Here is a 22,624-nt window from a genome sequence, read left to right on the forward strand (position 1 = left end):
CTGAGCTCCATACTCCTGGTTTTGGAGCCAACAGCAAGAGGCAGAGGTTGTTTCCTTGTGAGAATCCAAGGCACATGAAAGAGGAACGCTTCAGAACTTGCATCATCCTGCCGGGAGGCACCACTGGTGCAGCAAAAGGAATCTGAGAAAGTGACTGAGGGAATGAGAAAGTAGCAGCCACTGACAGCAAGGTTCATGTTAATTGTGTACATTGCATAATTCTGTCAGAGGCATTTAAAGAACAGTAAGGGAGACAGAAGACATCATGCAAGGTGATGGAAACAAAGCTGAAAGGTAGAAAACAGGCCCTCTGCACAGCAAAGCCTCTTTACTAATCCTTTAGTAAAGGATACTTTACTAAAGTACCATTACATTGGCAGGAACTACACAGACTTGCAGAGCTGCGCTAAGACTGGAAGGCCAATGTGTGCCTTTGCAACCCCTAAGGGGTTTTGTACTACGTGTTTAATACTTTCCTTTCCCCCTTGATATGAAAGAAGACATTAGCCAATGACCTTTCTGAAAGCAAGGCAAGATGTATTGGAAACGCAGTAATTGCATACAAGAACACGTCCAACAATAAGCTTAGCCTCTGCACAGGCTAGCTGAACAAACTGGTATGAAACGTGGTAAAAGTATTTAAATGCTAGTTATGTTAGCATCATCATGGCCAAAAGAATACAAGGTTGTTGGTCAGAGATACCTGCTAGTGCTGACAATCTGCCTTTTCAGGCTTGGCTATCAGTTACGTATGCACTCCTAGAGCACAGGAGCTTTTTTTTTTTCCCCCCTCTCCCTATAAAATCTCCACTTCGTTAACGCTGAAAAAGCACGCACACAAAAATCACACCCATGGTTTCACTGTGTGTGTATTTTTTTTATTACTTTTCTCCAAGAGGAAAGGACTTCACTAATCCAAACACAAAACGTACCACTTCGTATGTTATCAGTCATCAATTCAACTTCAAACTATTTCCTTGAGAAGAGTCAAGGAATGTGAAAACAAGCAAAAAGAAAAAACAACAGTCAAACCCAAACACCTATAATACACAGCCACCCACATTATCAAAAGCTTTTGACGAGTTTGGTTACCAGCAGTTTTGGTACCAAAGTCAGTTTGGAGCATCCCTAATCCCCTCTCATCTCATAGGAGGATGAACCAGATCTGTGATGTGAGACAGATTATATATGGTTATTATCATAGTGACATAGCTGGACAAGAGGCTTTAAAGAAAAACGTGTTTACTTCGTATACACAAGATGCTTCAATGAGGCGATGCCTCCTTATTTCTAAGGAATTGTGATACATGAATAGTCACTGAGTGATACATGAAACACATGAGGCACAGGTGAATCAGGTGATTTGTTTTGAAACACACTTAAGACATCTCTTCAACCCCGTGGGAGGTACAGCAGAAGAACGCCCGTAGCTAGAAATCTTCAGAAATCCCCATAACATTTAGCAATGGCAAGAATGCAAAAATCCTAAATTCAGAGTTTTACAACTGAGCTGTAGGCTTGGCACTAGGCTTGGATAAATGAAAAGGGTATGGGGAAGAAATCAAAATACACAGAACCATCTGGTTTGGAAGAGACCTTCAATATCACCAAGTCCAACCTCTGACCTAACACTAACAAGTCCTCCACTAAACCATATCCCTAAGCTCTACACCTAAACGTCTTTTAAAGACCTCCAGGGATGGTGACTCCACCACTTCCTGGGCAGCCCATTCCAATGCCTCACAACCCTCTCAGTAAAGAAGTTCTTCCTAATATCCAACCTAAACCAATAAATTAACTGTATTATTCTCTCACAAGGAATACAGCTCTCGCTACATTTGAATAAGCTGTTACCAGTAAACACAATCAATACAAAAGCTTTGTGAGCTGCCAGGTAATATTCAGTGTGGTACTAAAAGTGAATAAGCAGAACAAAGATGACAGGTTACATCAGACTTAAGTTTTTACTTCTGAGATGCACAATGGTCACAAAAAAAATAAAAAAGTACCATTATAAAAAGAAAAGAAAAGAAAGATTTAAATATTTCAAATGTTTGATTAAGGCAAGCAGATAAAAATATAAGAGGGAAAATGAAGGCAAAAAAAAATCACAAGTCAGTATGACAAATGTGTCTTCACTACTAGGTCTATTACAACAAGGATGATTTCTCACCTCAGGAGAATAGAACTACTAGAGGAGTGTGTGTTTTATAATGTGGTTTTAACAGGCTAAATGCTTAGACATGAAATATGAGACAATGCCAACTAAACCGATAAGTCATTGAAATATGAAGAAAATGCACGGCACCTACTTAGTATAGAGTTTATGCAGATTCTCTTCTATAACTCACCTGGATCCACAGTAGTATATCTCAGTATTATCATTCAGGATTGATGTTAGGCTAATAAATAATCTGCCAATACCTATTCCAACTAAAGTTGGTACACAAGACACCCTTCTTAGAGTGACCGAACACATAATATTTGCTCAAACTTAGCACCAACAAAGAAATATCAATTCTAGCCACTAAAGCTAGACACTGTATGAGCATTGCAACACCAAGTCAAGCCTTTAATGTGAGAATTTCCACAAGGATCAGGTGTTGAGAAAGATCAGGAGAAGAACTGTGTTCCACCTAAAGCGTTAAAATAACAATGAATTTAGTCGTCAGTAATACATAAGTAAAATAATTCTACCACCATCAAATGAGGGTGAAGCAGACCAGGACATGATAAGCAGCAGCTTTCAGATGACAAAGAAATGATTGGCATTCAATTTGTACAAAGACAGTCAGAAAACAGCACTGGGATGCTCTTCAACAAGCACCAAAGACAGCTACCTTGAAGGCTGCCTGAGGCTGAAAAGAGAACTCTTCCAAGAATTTGTAATACAAGAATTGCAGGCTTTTGTGCAAAACACGCCACCACGCCTAACCATCAAGCCACCCAAGCCTTAGGAAACTGTCTAGCTGAAGCCCTGTTGGCAAGTCTTCACATACACTGATTGTAATATGTTTGATGTGTAAACAGTCAGTACCAAAGGGGTTGGAGTGCTGCCCACCAAGCAAAACAAGTAGCATGACCAAAGCTAAACCAGAGCTAGGAATTCAGTTCTGCCCATCTCTCATGTTAAATACAAGACTTGGTATGCCATGTTAAATTTTGATTGGGATTTTCCCCCTACCCCCATACCTGAATCCCAGCTTTGGTTGGCTAACTCTATTTTAATCACAAAGAATAAGCTTCCAGGCAATCCCAGGAGATAAGCAAGTACGCAACAAAGCTTTAACTAAAACAAAGCTGTGCTTTTGAGAACAAAACCCTAAAACCCATCCTGTTCTTCTCACCGGGGACAGAAGCACAGAGAAAACAAGAATGTGGCCGACTATAACTCCCATGTGCCCAATAATCCCATATGCTACAGTAGTAACCTATGAGAAAAATATGTATTTGGGCACCTTAACAAAATACAGACTCCTGCTACTTCTTGTGGAAGGCGCTTCTATCAGTAAAACTATGGGCATCATTCTGTCCCTCATTTCCTCTTCCCATACATATCCCTAGGCACACAGATCAATAACAAGTTATTAATTCCCACAACGAATATGAATAGTTTCTACAATAATCACGCAAGAAGCAAGGAATAAAGAATGGCTTTAAAAAGCAAACAAAACAACATGACAAGTGCTTGACATGTATTACTAAAGCATTCAAAGAGCCCTGGCTTAGCTAAGCTCCTGCACTGTCTTGCTTACAGTAGTGTTTCTATCCAGCTGAGTGACAGAGTTTACACTTCATAGTGCCCTGGCATGACAGGCTCTTTGAAAACAATGTACAGGATGTGTTAAAAAGCTAAGTATAGACAGCTTATGTCAGAGATAGTAACTCCTAGCGGTGAGGAACACTGATACAAGCCAAAGAACAACAGGGAACTTCGTTCCAGCTCACTTCAAAGGTCTGAAGTTAGCATTGACTGGACCACGCGGAGACCGTGACTGTCCTGCTGCTGAGGGCTGGGAATGCAGAGCCATGCTTCAGACCTAGGCACACCTACGTGTTACACACTCGGTGTGTGTTCATACAGTGGGTTTTACATGAAATCCAGAATTGTTTTTGGAATAGCTCAGTCGGAAAGGACCCACAGAGATCATCTAGTCTCAAGTGCTTGCTTCTATATACTGTCCCACACTTCCCCAATCCACAAACACACAGAAAGGTAGGCGGGAGGTATCTCTTTTCCAATTTTGACACCTCCAGACACCTCACTCAATGGAAAGCGTGAATAAAGGCTTCAGACAACTGAAATGGAAGAATTATGTGGCTGGCTCTCCTCACCCTGCTCCCCTCAAAGAGGACACACCTGAGGCCATACCACAGCCCCTGTGGCCTCAGGACCCCTTAGAGGAATAACAGAATCATAAAGGTTGGAAAAGACCTCCAAGATCATCAGGTCCAACCATCCCCCTACCACCAATGTCACCCACTAAGCCGTGTCCCTAAGCACCAGGTCCAACCTTTCCTTGAACATCCCCAGGGATGTTCTCCACCACTTCCCTGGGCAACCTGTCCCAGTGCCTGACTGCTTTTTTCTGAGCAGAAATGTCTCCTCATTTCCAACCTGAACCTCCCCTGGTGCAACTTGCAGCCATTCCCTCTAGTCCTATCACTGGTTACCTGTGAGACAAGGCCAACGCCCAGCTCCCCACACCTTCCTTTCAGGTAGCTATAGAGAGCACCAAGGTCTTCCCTGAGCTTCCTCTCCTCCAGACTAAACAACCCCAGTTCCCTCAGCAGCTCCTCACAGGACTGGAGGCATTTCAGCCGTGCCTTTGTGCTCCACCACCAGCCCAGCAGGAACCAGGCGCTTCCCGAACCCCTCTACCGAGGAGGCTACAGGGAGAATCCACCTCCTCCGGGGCTGTCAGACCAACCCCAGTGTCGGCAGCCCCCTGACACCGGGACCCCCCGGGATACTCACTCCTGCCCGCCCGGGACGCCTCAGCCTCAGCCTCAGCCTCAGCCTCAGCCTCAGCCCCGCCGCTCTCCTCAGCGCCGCAGCCGGGGCGGCCCCGCGGAGCCGCTCACCTGCCCCAGGTGAGGCGGGCGGGGCCGGGGCGGCCGCCCACCGCCCGCCTGCCGCCGCCAGCGGGCGGGCCGTGCCCTCCCGCCTCCCCCAGCGCGTGTTTTTTTTTTGTTTTCACGGTTTGACTTTATTATTATTATTTTTTTCCCTCTGTTTTCTCTCAAATCAGGCAAAAAACGAGGCCGGCTGTAGTCGTAAAGCGAGGCGGCGCGACAGATAGCGAGGCCCCCCCTCCCCCGCCTCCTTCCTCCTCCCCAGCGGAGAAGATGGCGTCGGGGGAGGCGAAGTCCGTGCTGTTCGTGTGCCTGGGTGAGCGGGGCGGGCGGCTGGGGTCGGCGATCTGGGATCGGGTGCAGGGATCAGGGACAGGGATCAGGGACAGGGATCGGGGGTAAGGGCGGCTGGAGTAGGCGATAGGGTCGGCGCGAAGCCGGGGAGACACGGTGGGGCCTGAGGTACGAGGAGCGTGGTGGGGGGCGGACATGGGTCTGTGCAGTTCTGGCCATCGTGGAAAGGAGTGAAAATAATAAAGTCTTCTTTTGTTGTTGTTGTTGTTTTGAAGAGCTGCCTAAATGGAAAGGCAGGCAGCAGGTTAAAAGAAAATTAAAGCGTGTGGCGTGTGTTTAGTTCTGAATCTCATTTCGTGAGAAGTCATGGAAACGACTGTGGAGGGATCAGAAAGGGTTTGGAGGCTTTCCAGAAGCTCGGGACAGTTGGTTCCCAACCAGCACAGCAATCTTCTGCTTCCTCACAAGCACAAAATGCCAACCCGACCGCAGGGGTTACGTGGCCATGCACCTTCCTGGGTACATACTTCCCCAAAACGTCCGCTCTCTCTCAGAGATAACAGGCTGGAGGGCTCGCAGCTCTGATCTAGTAGGGCTTTTGATATTGTCTGCCACCTAGCTTTTATAGTCTTACTTATATGCTCGAATTTCATCCCTGTGAATCCTTGGCATTTTGCCAGTTTCATTACAAAACTATTAGCTAATATTATTTATTTAATTATTTAGTTATTTTTGCTAAGTGCTTTTTTGCTGTTGTAACAGGAGAAATTGGGATTAGTCAAACAGCAAAACAAGTTTAGTTTAGTAAAATATGTTTTGATATTTACCTTACTGTAAAAGCAAGCTGTAGTCGTAACTTCGGGAAAAACATCCTTTAGATAAGGAATTATCAGTTGGTGTATGTTTGGGAGCCAGTGGCCTACATAAATATCTCTGTATAAATATCTCTGTATAAAAACATCATGTTAACATGCATGCAGTATGTTCTAAGGGCAGTGGTAGTCTTTATAAAACAATTCCTATGTATAGACAGGTCTATAAGGCCATGATGGTGATTTGCACTGTAACACGTTGAGACAATCCACTTGGGACTCTGAGCAGCCATCATTGACAGAAGATAATTTAGGTGTAGAGTGATCTATGATCCTACATTTGAGGAAAGAATGAACAAATTAAAAAGGGCTGATGTTTACAAGATGAAATTTTGAAAAATAAATGTTGCAAATATCTTTGAAATTTCCTCTTTTCTGTTACAGGGTTATAAAAAATACAACCTAATGGTATGTGGCATGTAACATACAAGCTAATAGACACAAAAGGCTCTTCTTTTTTTGTGGTCAAATAGGTATTTCAGTTAAGGCAACTTCTGTCTTCTTCCTCCAAAAAGTTTGCTTAATATTTTTAATTAGTCTTGAAAAGCAATGATTATGTCTTAATAGTTGTTCCCCCCCAACTTTCGATTAGAATAACCTATGTTTATTGCTGAAAAGACTGTTGAGTAGATGTCTTGAACTGACTTTACCTGTAATATTCCTTGCTAATTAATGAAGTGTATTAGTTCAGATGTTCTCCCACATTCAGCAAGAGCAAATCCCCAAAAGTACAAGCCTTCATGAAAAATTATATTTTCTTTCTACATTATTTTGAAAGAAACCTGTTATTAAAATATCCATTTACTCTATTCTTTGTTTGTAATGAGGTAAACAGATATTACACAACAAAATATAATCTAGTTAATGTGCATAATTACATTAATGATAAGAGTTCCTCATCCAGCAGCATATTTAATTACAGAATATGAAAAGGCACCTGGAAATATATATTTTTTTCATTTAAAGCAAAGAATTAACATTGGAGGTGGACCAGAAAGCAATTTTCTCTTTTTACACTTACGTAGCTCATCTAATTAATGATTGAGCTCTAGAAATGAACTTAATATGATGCCATGTTATATAAGTTATGCTCTTTGTGACTTGTCCACTATAACATAACAAGCTGTATGGGTATCTTAGACCAGAAGTTGGTGTCCATGCATGGAGGAGTAGTTGCTAGACAAATGGTTCAGCAAAGTGATATGGGGAGTATCCAAAAGTTGACAAAAAAAAAAGAAGTTGGTGTTTGTTGTATGAATGAGCATTCATTGAGTATGAATGCTGCCATCCAAAATTGCGTAACATCTTTTCTAAAATGACAATGAATTTATTGGGTATGAGGAAACGACACTTCTCACAAAAAGGTTTGAGTTTCCTGATTCAGTTGTCACAACCCAATATATACTTTTAAATATAGCCAATGAGAAAGCAGTAGCTTTGGTAAGACATCAAAGAGGTCCTAAACAGCTGCTTTCATGAGGGTTCTCAGTGAGCTGACAAAAAGAACTAATACAATTTTTGGATAAAGAAGAGAATGGTAGAGAGAAGTAAGGGAAATACCTTACTTCTGTGGTAAGATAGCTGTTTGAATGCAGTGTCTTGTTTAATCTGTTTCAGAATGATGCAGGAGAACTAGAGAGTTGAAAGCATGGTCATAAAAGCCATCTTAGAATAGGAAAATAAGATTATGGTGTATGCCTAAAAATAGGAGTCAGATTGTTGCGGGTGGGTGCTTATGCATCGAGAACTTATTTTTACTGAGGAGCTTTTAGCTTGCTGTGAAAAGAAAGCATAACAATCCAGTAGTGTCTGCAGACAGGCTTGACTGCAGAGAAGATACGGTGACATGACTGGGAACCATGATGAAGTTCAGGCAGGGGTTTGAGTACGTGATGGCACGGAGTAGGGAAGTTTTGAACACTTGCTGCTGAGGGAGGCCTGATGGTAAGTTATTGGACAATGCAAATTACATTAGGAAGTAGTATGATAATGACTTAGATGAACTAACTACACATGGAATTGAAAGTGGGTTTTTAAATGTGGGAGGATGAAAGCTAGTAAAACTTCTTCCTTTGTTATTCCATCTGCTGTTTGTAACAGAAGAGAAGAGCATCTGTTCACATTTGGGGAAGACAAAGAATGTGAAAGAGAGAGCGGAATAAGGAACAATGACGATACAAAACAGATTGAGAGAGTGGATGATAAGATTGGCAGTTTTGTAGAGATGACCAACAGGCCTGAGCTTGAAATGCAGTCAAGTTGTCTTTCCTGATGGGAGAAGTGACGTTTCTATTTCTGTACAGGAATAGACCAAAGATGGACTGGAAGAACTCAAAAACTGAGCTGGCTGGGTAATAAGCAGTGGAAGTCTTGTCCTTGGAAAATGAGTGAGAAAGCATGGCTTTGTAAAAGCAGGCAACAGTTTCGGTACTGATTCTGTAATTGAAGTTTGTCTTTCACCCTTGAATCATTATATTTGATGTTTATAGGATTTATTTCAATGGGAAGGCTCTTTCTGGGTACCTTGGATCCTATATGAAGAGATGGAAATCTAAAAAATGAAGGGAGGAGATAGAGATTCAGAGAACTTCAATACCATTACCTTATACATAAAGAAAGCATGATTAGATCAGTTAGAAGGAGACTGATCAGTGAAGGAAAAAGGAATACCAGAGGAGAAGATTGATAAAATCAATGCTAAGGAAGCAGTAGATAACATACAAGGAAAATATGTTTTAAGTCCAAGGAGGAAGGTAGTCCTCCTTTGAATCTTTGTGAAATTTTTCCTTTTGTTCCACAATTATGACAGTCAAACCTTAGCTTAGGAAATACGGAGCATGTGCAAAGAACCTCAGTGAAGACTGAAGAGACAACAGTGGGTTGCAAAACTGAATATAAATGGATAGAAGTTATCCTGTGGGAAAGGGGCGATGACTATAAGAAATAAGAGTTGCAGTTTGCATGTGTCACAGTAACGTTAAAGACGGGATGAGCTGTAATGTCACAAGGAGTATCACAGATAAAAATAATACTGCAGAGTATAAGGAGAAGAGAGCTGTTAAGTCAGTTCTGGGATTCTGTCCGTAGTCCCCGTGAATACACTTGAATGGTAACAATGATTCTGCAGCAGTGTTAATTAATACCTCTGGTAATACCTGGAATGTGTTGTCATGGAAGACATAAATTTTTAAATTACAAATTAAGTTACAAATATTTAATAAATTATGTGACTGCAGTTCCTAGGCATTGCTAGAAGTATGGTAGTTATATATGTAATCAATGTTTGTGTTGCCATTCGTGGTGATACCTGATGTGGTATGATCAAAGATATTCAGACATTTATTTTAAGTTGTGAGCACATTATAGAAGAGTGAAAATGATTTGGAACAAGTCAGAAGGTGATTCAAGTCAGATAAAGGAGAAGGTTAAACAGAAAAATCTGTGAAGATTTTATTTCAAAAGTATCATTCTGAAATTCTGGAATTACTGAAATATTAAGCATAGTAATTAAATTTACTGATCATGCACAGTTACATGGTAAAATTCATACAAAGGAAAAATAACATACAGGAAGAACTGAATGTCCCCAACAGCTGGTGTAATGGAAGCAGAATGTAATAGTTTGGAAGCAACAGAGCAAAAGAGAGAATGGGCAGATTAGAAGTGGGTAGTATGACCGCAAATTTGATACTCATGAAGGAAGCAGATGTGATCACAGAAGTTGTCTTAGGTTGTTTTCAAAAGGACTAAGTAAATATTTGGGGAATTTTTATTTATTTATTTATTTATTTAGTGGACCAAATTGATTAAAAAAGAAAAAGAAAAAAAGAATCCTGGAATATCATTGGTTTTATTTGCCAGTGTTTGGGAATTCAAAATTATTGAATTTATTTGTTTAAATTTGGCTTAACAGGAGCAATTAGATAAGGGTAAATTAATTTCAAAAGGAGGCCAGGAGCTCAGTTTGTTTAGATTAGCACAACTGTGCTTGACAAGAGCTCTGTATCTGTTGAAGGGAAGGAAAGTTTTTAAGCTACAGAGTGATGTTAACCAAGACCAAATGAGCATTGACTTCCAAGTATAAATATTAAGTGGGGATTGGAAAGGTTCTGGCTACTGCAGGAAATGAGTTTCTGGAGCAGCCTTTTAAGATAGATGATGCTTTTAAAAGAGAGCCTAATGTGTTTATAAGAGATGTGGTGCCGTATATGCCTGCAGTATCAGAGGATTGGACTCGCTGACTACAACGGTTCTTTTCTGTCTTAAGCTGGATGTTGCCATGTTCCATTCCTCTTAAAATTATAATTTAATGCTTAATTCATTCAATTAAATTAAGTGGTTTTTATTTCTATAACCTACCACATTCTTTATCATTTTTATAATAAATATTAATCTCTGTTCTCACTTTATAAATGCAAACAAATTTTAACTGTTTTATTTTTCTTTCAAGACCAGTTTAGTTTCCTTGCTTGGAATAAGCTAGTTCAAGTAAAGGAAATAGTATGTTTTCCCCTGGAAAAAGATTTGCCATCAAAATTAATTTAATTCATTCTATCATTTTGGTGTACTCTAAAGCTTTGTAGTTTTACTTCCCACCTACTTTTTTTAATAGTTGGCATGACTGACAACAAGTTATTTAATTATGACCTGGAGGTCAAAGCAGCTTCTTCCTCTTTAGTAGTGAAATATCCACCTTGATATTTTGCTGAGTGCTTGATCTGTAAGTCTCTTGGTGTCAGCAGTTTAGTTCCATTTGTGGGAATTTTTTTTTTAATTTTTTTTTTTTACTGTTTGAAATTTGGAAGGAATTTAATCAGTAGCAGAACTGATCTTTGTATTATTATTTTTTTTTAAGGTATAGAATTGAGTGCTACCACTTGTTATTTCATACTTCATTGATCAGAATTCAGCTATGAATGAACTATGGACTATCATATTCTTTGATGGAAAGTGGAAGTTTGTATGATTTATTGTGGATGTGGATAATGTATCAACTATAAATATGCATCTAGTTTCTCATATGAAAGGATGAAAGGATAGGAAGTTCAAGTAAAGTTGAATAGGTTTATTTATTTATTTATTGAGATGTTTTTCTTTTTTCAAAGACTGTTTTTGCATGCAGGTTTGGGAAGTGGTTAATCCAGCTACATACAGCTTCAAAATAGAGCAGAAATACTTTGGACCTATTATTTCTTCTTTTAAGTATTTTTATTAGTAGTATAATTATTTTATTATTGGGCACTACTTCATTGTTGAAATAGTTTCTGAAAATAAGGTCAGATCAACTGGCTGGTGTAACTGGTTGCCACTGGAAGGCAAGACTGAGTTTCTATTTCTGAAATTAGTACAGGCACCTTAGGCTGACTGACAGTACTTCAGCTTTGCCATGTTACCTTTCATTACTAATCCTCTGTATTTTGGACGAAAAAGAAAGAAAAAAAAATATTTTCCTGAAATTTGTTGAGAACTTGTTTCATTGATTTCTCTTTTGGGGGTGAGGAGTTGGGGGTGGAATTAATATTTGGAAGCTGCTCTTGTTGAGGATTCAGTTTGACCTGAAGTGACTTCACATCAGTGGTCAGGAGGATTTCTACTATGCGTTCAGCCGTTTCAGTAATTTGGTTCCATCCTGGTGGTGGTTGTATTTTGGAATTGTCCAAAAGGTTTCTGTTAACAGGTGGGTAGTAATGTAAATATTTGAGGCAAATATTTATAGATTCTCTAGTAATGCATTAGTTGAAATTTGCCAGTGTGGAAGAACTTTGCTGTCATTTAAATTTTGTAATTTTGCCTGCCTTTTGTCTTCTGTGATCACAGAACCTCTGTGAAGGAGGAGAAAAGAGAAATGTGCTTACACAATACTCCTCCTATTTATTTTAACAAGTTGTATGTTTTCATATAATAATACGTGTTTCAAGAGACTAATGGATATTATGTTTCCACTCTTGCAGAATCTGAGTTACAATAACATCAGCAATCCACATTCTACCCAAGTAAATAAAAATCTTTCATCTGATCTGTGCTGATAAATCCACACAGTTAGTGATTTTTTTTTGTTTTTAATCATCTTAAATTTTACTTTAATCTCCTGTTTCTATAGGAAACATTTGTCGATCTCCAATAGCTGAAGCAGTTTTTAGAAAACTTGTAACTGATGAAAAAGTTGAAAATAAGGTAAGCTGTTTATTCCTGTTCTTGCCTTTGAAATAACAGTCTTGTAGCCAGTTAGTACAAATATAAGCAGTGTGAAAGAAAACATAAAAATGTAAATTTGTTTTTCTGTAGTGGAGGATAGACAGTGCAGCAACATCTGCCTATGAAATAGGAAACCCTCCTGACTATCGAGGACAGACTTGCATGAAGAAGCATGGCATTACCATGAATCATATTGCCAGGCAGGTACTGTACTTTAATTTTCTTTAAATGTGTATATGTATTTGTTTTGTTCTTACAGTGGATGACAGACAGTGCTGCCGTTTCAGACTGGAACGTGGGGCGCTCCCCAGATGCAAGGGCTTTAAGCTGTCTAAGAAATCATGGCATTGAGACAGCACATAAAGCACGGCAGGTAGAAGAGAGTATATTTTCTTTCTTGTTCATACCCATGCTTTCTTTAGTGCTAACCATTACATCACAGAAGTCATTTGACCAGTGCGTGGTTAAGCATCAGATAATAAATACTATGTGCAGTTTCTTAAAGGACTCCCAAGTGGCCTAACCCTTGCAGTTGAGGTTAGTGAATTTCTTGTTAAGTTTCATTGGAACTATAACTAAGAAGTATTGGAGCAGCTTTTCTGTTAAAGAAAAATGCTACATTTGGGTGTTTAGTATGATCGGCATTTTTATGAAACATTTTTGAATAATATTAAAAAGTGGACTTAGTGCACTTAGAAGCATCTGTGGTGCTTCTTTCAGCAAGAAGTTGCATTTTAGCAGGTCCAAAAAGAAGCAGAATGCCTGTTTACCCATCATAAAAAGATTCTGTTCTTTCGTGAATATCTTTATACTAAGGCACTCAAACCCAGGATAGATAGTACAGTTGGTGGTGACTTCAGAGGAAAACATACCCTTGAAACATTCTTAAATCAGAGATGATTTTTTTCCTTAGTGAAATCCTCTGTTTTACCAAAGCTCATCCCAGTTTTCATTAACAAAAAGTTTAGTTCTGTGTGGCACTCCAGAGAGATGGAAAATAAACGCGCCTGCATCTATTTAAATCATTCAGACACTCAAATAAATGCACATAACTTACTTGAGTTAACTGTTCTCTGGATACAAGATATTCCTTTAGGACTTCACCTTTACTTAGCTCGACTTTATGTGACTACTTCATCTACTGACAAAACGATCAAGTAGTCTTGTTATTGTCTTTCATTTCTGATCCCTTCTGAATTTTACCAGACCTTCCTGAGGTCATATTTACTTTCTTCACTTTCAAGGAGTGCATGGTTAGTTCTTCAACTTTTTAAAATAAATTCCCTCATTAGTCAATTGCTCTCTGCTGACCTTTGCTGATGCTAATCTCTGTTATGTAATAATGCAAACAGGACTGAGCATAATACCATTCCAGATTTTTAATGTTTTGCTATTAGAATAATTAGTAGGAAAGGCCTGATGTTATGATCTTTTCCTGGTTCTGGAGTTGTTATTTATTAGTGCTTACAAACAGCGTTGTTTATCATTATGCAAGCGAAATGGTACTCAAACTAATCACTCAGTGTTTCAGTCACAGTAGTGCAACATGTTTGTATTCTTAAAAGATGAGACTTGGAAACTTGAGAACTGTCCTTGGGTATTACTAGGCCGGTTTGTGGGCAGTTAAGGCACAGCAAAGCATCCAAAAACATCTGATCCTCTTGCCTTGAAAGAACTCTGAGGAGAGGGAATGAAAACACCTTAATGAAGTTATTTGTTTATATGTCTGACAAATGAAAAGATTTCTGAAGTAGAAGAGAAACGTTAAATATGCAAGGAAGGAAAATTAAAAAGAATGAGACAATAAATAGAAAGAATAACAGGATGAAAATTTGTGTAAAAACATCCCAGCACAACCAGCTTCTTTTATTAAAAAGCAAAAATACAAAAATTGAGTCCCTGAACTGCAAGTAACTGTTTGTTTTGCACTGATATTAACTATGTAAATCCAGTATTTTTTTCAAACTTCTGTCAAATAGTCTCTGCTGATACTCCAAAATGGGTAGAGCTGACGTGGTCTTGTAGTACCTCCAGAAAGAGAGGGACTCAACAGCGTAAAGTATGACTTTGCAGAATGGTCAGGTTAGTACAAGCAGAAGTGTATTTGTTTTGCGTGTAGACACAAACTCAAGGATAGAATTTTGTGTATGATTATGCTGCTTCAGAACAGATTGAGAAAGATTTAACCTAGGAGCTGCAGAAATAGAAAGGAGGGATTTTTCTTCTCTTATCTCCAAATACTGTCGTAAGATGACTACCTCCTACAATTATCCTCTTCATTCTTGTGGGAAACTTACCCAGTGAAAAGCACTTTCCTTCATGTAATTTTGTGCATAATTATCATAATTATGGATTGTATCTCTTCTTTTAATCCAATAGCTACCAAAAGAATGATTTATATAAGATAGAGTGTTAAACTGGTTACATCCTACATAGGTGATGTTCATCATACTGATTGTTCGATCAAACTTTAAATAAAAAATGCAGTATAAATATATATATGTATATATAAAATGTTAACATTTTAGTTGATGGTACATTGCTGTCTGTTTATACACCCATTGAAATTCTCTAAGCTCGTAGTCTTCGTGCACAAAAGAGTTATGAATTCATCAGTTTCGCTTCCATTCATGCTGAGGTCAAAATTGATTTCAGTATGACTCATATCGAGCATTTGCCTTAATTGTGAAACTGAGATTAGAGGAAGGTTGTATTAAACATTGTTTCATAGTTGGATAAATTTGAAGACTACTGCATCTCTCCTTTTTTTTTTTTTTTTTTTAAGGCAGAGAAAAGAGATTACCCTTCTGAAAATAAAGGCAAATGCTTAACAGACAAATTGGAATGATCATGTGTTTCTCCACTGATGGTCTTTAATAATGGTTATATGTTTTGTTTTTTTTTTTGGATACTACACACTTTTTCTGTGTAGTTGACTGCTTGAGCTTGCCACTACTTCTCAAAAACGTACATTTATTTTTACTGCCTGTTCAGGTCCTTCCCCACAAATACCAATTTTCTGTAGTTTTGAGGAATATCTTCATCAGTATTTACTGAATTATGCTTTTTGTATCTCATATCTATGGAAGAGCACAAGCTAACCAGTAGTAATCCTGTTATTAGGACAGCATTTGGATCAGTGTTAGTGCTGATTCATAGGGTAGTAACTGTCATGTTCTCAAAGTATACAAAGATTGGGAAGTGTGGCAGGTGTGTTTTACCTTTGATCTTTTGCTTTTTGTAATTTTTGTCTGTGTCTGCACTACAAATAAATCTATGCCAACTTAGTTTTCACAGGGGCACTGTTTAGCTGTGTAGAGCAACCAGAAGAAGCTTGTAGAGATTCTGTTAGAGTTGCCAGGAAAACAGAGCTATTTCTACTGTAAAAATATTTTCTTAGGTCAAAGGCACAGCATGAATACAGCAAATATTTTTACTGTGGTAATAAACAAGTCTGCATTAGTTTTCACTATTAACCCTTTCTTTTCAAATGCTCCTCCCTTTTGCCCCTCATCCAGTTCTCTTGGTGTGAAATGTTTCATTTAAGGCCTAGTCTAGCGATAATTTCTGAAAGTCTTTTCTTATGCCCTATTATGCAGCAGCACTTAATTTGCTGTTTACACACGAATAAGCACTTTGCTATTTTTTCAAATATGTAAATATTTTTATAAATTAGTAGCTTATAGGATAATATGTCTGTTCTTTTGCTTCTTCATTTCTCTAGCCCATTCTTCCCAGACACCTGCCAGAAAAGCTTGTACTGAAGAAACTTTCAAAGTTTTTTCATTACAATACTACACCTAGGAATATGCGTGAAATGCAGTCTTTAATGTGAACTCGTAGATTTTATTCCATTTATTCTTCCTGATTATCAAAGTATCAGTAAAATAGCTAACCCACTTTTGTGTGGGAAAACTTGTAGAAATGGATAAATAATCATGGCGGATTTAAAATACCTTCAACTATTGTACAAGTTGATGAAGGATGTGCAGTTTCACTCCTTATGTGTCTTTTTTAATAAATCAGAACTACGAAACTTGAAAATACTTTTTCCTCTTTTTTATAATCATAGTTTGTAGGCTAAAACATATGTTTTTAATTCTAGATTACCAAAGATGATTTCCAGAGCTTTGATTATATACTTTGCATGGATGAAAGCAATCTAAGGTAATGTATGAATAAATGGAACAATTTGGATTGCTTGTAGTGCTAGCTCACAAGTCACTTTGAAGATGTCATGTTTTACTATTTAGCTTGTCTTGTTTTGGGGGGTATTGTAATGATACTGCAATAGAGGGATTCTTCATTTCTTATATGTTTAATGAGCTAAAATTCAGTGTTTAATTAGTGTTATACATGCCAGTCAAGATTAAGGAAAAGGAAGTTTAGTATGCTTTGTGTTAAACAAGTGTAGCTGATGCCTGTGTAGTTAAGAACAAGGACACTGTCTTTTGATCCAAGTGATCTGGTTTTCTGATTACATAGGATCTAAAAGACACCAAAAACCTGCAAGGGATTAAATACGTGTGCCTCCCTTCCCCCCGCTCTTTTTATTTTAATGGAAATAGCGAGCTCAGTAATAATTTAAGTCGTTAGCTGGGGGAAATCTTGTTGTTTGCTGCTGTTTCCCATGGTTTTAATTAAGTGCATCTTTGAGATGAGTTGAGTTTAAGAAAGATTAGGTGAAGTAGATGCCTAGATAATTTAGATGTCATTAGCAAAATTTCTACTTAATTACATACGTATTTATGATTAGGATTAAGGGAGAGAGTTTTAATAATCGCAAGTCTAAGTGTTTTTAAAGACTATAAGCTGTAAACCTAATAAAACAAGGAAATAAAACCGTATTAGTAACACTTAAAGACTTTAAGAACCAGAACCTCTTTTCTGAAGGAAGTATCATTTGTTGAATTTTCCAGAATGTTTTGAGTGACCTCTGTTATGCCCTTTATTCACGGATGCCGTGCACTAAAACTTGGCTTGATTACAGTGCGTCAGGCGAAGAGGTGACTGCTTACTGTAGTTTCATTCACATTCTTAAATTGTTAATACCAAAGTAAGTTTTCATTTATAAAATGAAAGCTGTAAAGCAGACAAAACATAACAACTATGACAGAATTAGGGGTTTTGCTACTGCCACACTTCTAAGTTTCATCTTAAATGTGAATCTAATTCAGCCATTGTCCCAGGAATACATGTTTGTAGCTGGTTCCAGGTGCTGATGGAGTGAGTGCCTGTCATATCAGAAAAGGGAGATAAGGAACATCTCTTTTTCTGTAGTACCAGAGCCACTTGGCCCCCTCCTGTTCATTAGGTGGTATGCCAAAAGACTTGAAGCAAATGACTGTAATTGGGTGGATGTATAACATGACAGTCTTCAAACATCCTTCTTGTCCTCTAAAAATAAAAATGTTGTCAACATGCAGAGGGCTGCCTTTCTTTTCTTTTCTTTTTTTTTTTTTTTTTTTTTATAAATCTATAAATTCAAGCAATAACTTCTTACTTGATAGAGTCCTGACTTTTATTTATAGAAAAGCAGTATTGTAGTCTCACTGCTGTTTTGTCTATCTAAAAGCTATGAAATTAATTTCTTCATTAATTAGAATTAATAAATCAGAAATTAAGTTCTTGAAACTGATTATGCTTATGACTAAGTATGTATATTTTTTTTCCTATGAACTATAAAAAGTACTGTCAGTTGTAGTGTACTTTGCATTCTATTAAAGGGAATGTTATACTTGATATATGCATCTCATCCATAGGACTGTATGAAATTTAGAAATACAGTCTGTGCTTTCGGAAGCTCTGCTCAGTACTTAACTATTAGAAAGAATATTCTGCAGAGAATTATTTCTTATTACCAGTTGCAAACCACTTTAAACTTTTTCAACACTGAGTAAGTAAAATGATGATTTGGTATAGAGATATATAGATAAGTTAAAAGAACTTAACATGTTCCAGCTGTTTGTCAGAATCATGGTACTTAGCATCTTTTAATCTGAAGGTGATGAGAGGTGCATTTTAACTGCATTTGGAGTGATGGATGGCTGTTTGTAAGTATATGGGGAAAAGACTGGTTCAAAAAAAATATGCTCTGTCAATGGGAGGCAATGTAAAAGATGTGATGATTGCTAAAATGTTAAAATATGTCAAAGGGAAGACATCTAATGAATTTATTGTTCTCTGCTAACTAACTGTAGAAGGACTTCACAGGAGTTAGAGGCAGCATCAAAAGACCTTGCAACATACCAATTAAGAAAATTTTTAACCCATGAAGGAAGCTTCCTCAATTTTGAAAAAAATATGTAGATAATCTTCGTTATTGTTATTCAATGTGAGCTAAAGGTGGACATTGAAAATACTAAATGAATTATTTGAGGAAGAAGGTGATAAACTTACTGCTAAAAGCTTCTGTTAAGCCTTGAGTTAAGTGCCTGTTTTCTTATACTCTGAACTAAATTTACATATGCCCTTGATTCTCAATTAAAAAAAAAAAAAGAAAAAGAAAAAAAGAAGGAAAAAAAAGGAGCAGCATAGAAAGTCGACAGAATTAACTGAGTTCAGAAGGAGATTATTTTCCTGTGTTCTCTAGAAACATTAATATCTAATACCAACAAATTCTGAAGAGAAATTGATAACATTTACTTTTTTTTTTTTTTTTTCTCCAGAGATCTGAAAAGGAAAAGCAACCAGGTTAAAGACTGCAAGGCCAAAATTGAACTACTTGGGACATATGATCCACAGAAACAACTTATTATTGAAGATCCATACTATGTAAGAATTTCTCTGGTTAGCTTGATTAAAAATCCTGTATGTATAGTACATAACCTTGCTAGATCCCGCAGTTTTCTTATAATGTTTAATCTGATAATATGCAAAGCCAAATGTTTTTTGTTTTTTAAAGAATTAACAAACTGATATAAACTACTGAAATATGAAAGGAAACCATCTTTATTATTACAGAAATTATTTAAGTTCATAATGCACCTGTATTTTGAATATTAAGCGAAGCTCTCCATGGTCAGTGTCCTTGCAAAGATAACATAATTAGGAAAAACAGAGACAAAGATACAGGGGGGTGGTCAAAGATGTTGAATAATATTAGCCAAGAGCAATCAATTAGATTAGTATCCTTCAGTTTAGGACAGAGAAGTGGAAAAAGATGTAGTGGGGTTCTGTAAAACTGGTATTAATGGAAGAAGGTACCAGTAAGGAATTGCTATTCATTACACAAGAAGTAGAGAACATCAAATGGGTTTGTAGGAGACATGTTCAAAACAAAAAGAGGTATTTGTTTCCACATGGTGCTTTGTTTAACTGTGAAACTCAACATGACAGGATACTGTGAATGTAAAGAAGAAAAAAAAATAAATCTTACAAAGGCTTCAAAATTGAATGGGGAAAAAAAAAACATGAAGGAAAGATCATCCAGGGCTCCTGACTAAAAGAGCGTTCAGCTATGGAAATTCCTGAGACACTGGTAGCTCAAATTAGGGAGGAAACATGCTACAACTATTACCATGTATTTGTACTGTTCTTGTTCCTTAATTCAAGTTATTTGCCATTACTGACAACAGAAAACCAGCTTGCAAAATGTTTTTGTTTGAGATGGTATTAGTATACTTACATTCTTTTTCCTCTTTTTTTTTTTTTTTTTTTCTAGGGGAATGAAAAGGACTTTGAAACTGTTTACGAGCAGTGTGTTAGATGCTGTAAAGCATTTTTGGAGAAGCCTCATTAATGCTTCATCATTTTGTTTCTAGAATAAAATAATTAGCTTCTCCTGAAATATGTATGGTTTACTTGATTGATGTATTTAAATTGTAAAATTATGCCTCTTCTGTAGGTTGAAAACTTTTTCAGTTTAATTTTTATTGTAGTTTTTCTGTCATCTAATTAGAAAAACATAGAGAAGTTTTAAAGTTGGATTAGATGATCAACCATTTTCTCACACATTAATGTAACAAAGTACTTGTTCAGAATAAATTTATCTGTTAACCCTTCCAGTGCTTTCTCAGAAGCACTGTAAAAAGTAATGTCTTGCTTCTTTATGTGTTATACAAACCAAAGTTAGGTCTTCTTATTGTGCCATTAGTTAATTTAAACGAACTGGAAACTGTGAAATGATAGTTGATGTGTGTTAACTTAGGCATGTTATCCTAGTATCCCTAGACAACTTTTGGAATGAAGCTGTTTCACATGGAGGCTGGTGGACAAAAAGGGACTGCCTGCCACAAGACAGGCATGGTTTTGACTGTTTTGACTCTTAGCGTTATTTCAGAGCTCAAGCAAGTAAAACCTGTTGTCAGGATCCTGTGAAAATGGGCTGTTGTATAGTTTTAAATGCTCAGCTATCAAAGAAGCAATCATTTTGTGCAAATAGATCTTTGTACTAGTTAAGATGAAATCAGAAATAGCCACTGATGTTAATAGGACTTCTCTGGTTCATCTGCCTATCTTCTTGTGGCCAACTCCTGGTACACTGATATAAGTACATACAACGTTAACATTTACTTTCAGGACAAAACATGTCAGCTTAAAAGCTGAAACATCAAGTGTACATTTTGTATCTCATAGTAGTAAAATACTCAAATCCCTGCTATATTCCCAGTTTCTGTATGAGTGACAGACCATATTTTCAGATTTACCCGGGAGAATGGATGGCTTGTCAAAAGCGTATAGTTCAACCTGAAGACAGACCACTTGTATGTAATATAATATGCAATATGAAGCTGTATGAAAGCCAGTAAATAGAAAGTTCTGCTCTTGGACAAAAACGGAATGCATTGTAAAAATCCATGCCTGTTTGTCTGAACATCACATTCAATCTCTGCCTAAGGCAGAAACATAACTGAGAAATGTAATATAACTGATATGATATTTTTTTTTATTCAGAATAATGCTAATACTAGTATGAATTATCATTACCACATGCTCTATAAACTCTATCTGTAAAATTTACTTTGTTATTTATTTAGTTGTGTTGTGGTTATTCTTATATCTGCCATCCAAACTAATAGAATAGCCTCTAGACTTGTCACCTCCTTTCCTTCTGGGAGAGGGATTTGCATAGAGGACTGTGTTACTCTTGGGGAGGGAGGTATTCTGGTGTCACTGTGCATATACTGCAGCCTTCAAAGTGGGGATTGCATTTCTTGGGACTCATTATGTAAAACAGCTGGAAAGTATTTGTGTAAGCTTTCAGTTGGACACAAAACGTTAAGAACCTGCTTACAAAAAAGCAAGTGGTAGAGAGAACACTTGAGTACAGAGACCAGGATCTTGTGTATTACTGGGTTACCAGTGGTTGTGATTTTTGGGGTACAAGTTAGGAATTTGCAAGTTAAGAGCTGTTTCACTTCAGGGACAAAAAATAATATACATAAAATGTTTTTCAATTTCTTTTATTAATGCTTTAATGAAATAAATGAGGGAAAATGAGCAGTTAGGGACAAACCACCTCAAATGTGGTTTATGCACTAGCCTCAGAAGTGGAAGTATTTAGGCATAATCTAATGTTATTCTTGCCAGAAAGATCATTTAAAATATTCTAGTGAAAGTAAACTAACTCAGATGATTGAGAACATGATGGTTTGTGCTTTCCCACTCATGGCTGACCTGAAGTAGAACCTGTAGTTTCCTACGTATTGAAGTAAAGATTTAAGTCTTAACTCTGTATCTTTGGGCTGCTGGGATAACAGAAATGAGATAAAAGGGTATGGTTGTTTACCTTTACTAGGCTTAGGAAAATTCCTCTAAAGTGATACTAAGTCAAAATTATTTGTGTTAAATTCACTTCTGATTGTGAAGTATCAGGCTTGACCCAAGTTATGTTTTCAGCAAGTAATCTATTGGCTAAATAATTCACCAGCTCCACTGGGAGGATAAAAGCTGATTTATTTATTTATTTTATCTGTGCTGGGTTTCTTTTGGAGGAAGGGGAGGAGAGCAACATGATATTGCACAGAAATTTGTAGAATATGAGAATATAGAGCAGGAATTGCCTTCAAGAAGACCAGCTGCATAGTACCATTCCATGCTTCCAAGAGAAACAGTGAACGTGTGGTACATATTTTTGTATTAATCCTACAAATGACTAAGCCCCTGGATTGTTTCAGTTAAGGTAGTAAGCCTACATCCAGAAAAAATAAGTAAAATTTGCTGTACTGAAATTTGCATCTTTTGTC

General features: G+C 37.3%; 1 protein-coding gene across 2 annotated transcripts; it reads left to right on the forward strand.

The window, feature by feature from the left end:
- The first annotated feature begins 5,324 nt into the window (after positions 1–5,324).
- ACP1 (acid phosphatase 1) lies at positions 5,325–21,398 on the forward strand. 2 transcript variants are annotated; one of them, XM_084284750.1, is made up of 6 exons: positions 5,325–5,392; positions 12,343–12,416; positions 12,528–12,641; positions 16,543–16,604; positions 19,106–19,211; positions 20,101–21,398. In XM_084284750.1, the coding sequence occupies exons 1-6, from the start codon at positions 5,350–5,352 to the stop codon at positions 20,176–20,178; spliced, it is 477 nt and encodes a 158-aa protein (XP_084140876.1). In that variant the 5' UTR covers positions 5,325–5,349; the 3' UTR covers positions 20,179–21,398. The 2 variants fall into 2 exon arrangements, with proteins under 2 accessions (XP_084140876.1, XP_084140877.1); XM_084284751.1 differs by lacking the exon at positions 12,528–12,641 and adding an exon at positions 12,697–12,810.
- The last annotated feature ends 1,226 nt before the right edge of the window (positions 21,399–22,624 follow it).

This window comes from Netta rufina (genome assembly GCF_964035555.1).
Source record: "Netta rufina genome assembly, chromosome: 3".
NCBI classification, from domain to species: Eukaryota; Metazoa; Chordata; class Aves; order Anseriformes; family Anatidae; genus Netta; species Netta rufina.

Bases quoted from the DNA above. Each gene is read 5' to 3' on its own strand.
- ACP1 (XM_084284750.1), top strand. From the start codon at position 5,350: ATGGCGTCGGGGGAGGCGAAGTCCGTGCTGTTCGTGTGCCTGG. The intron at 5,393-12,342 runs GTGAGCGGGGCG...CTGTTTCTATAG, and splicing joins CGTGCTGTTCGTGTGCCTGG to GAAACATTTGTCGATCTCCA. The intron at 19,212-20,100 runs GTAAGAATTTCT...TTTTTTTTCTAG, and splicing joins TTATTGAAGATCCATACTAT to GGGAATGAAAAGGACTTTGA.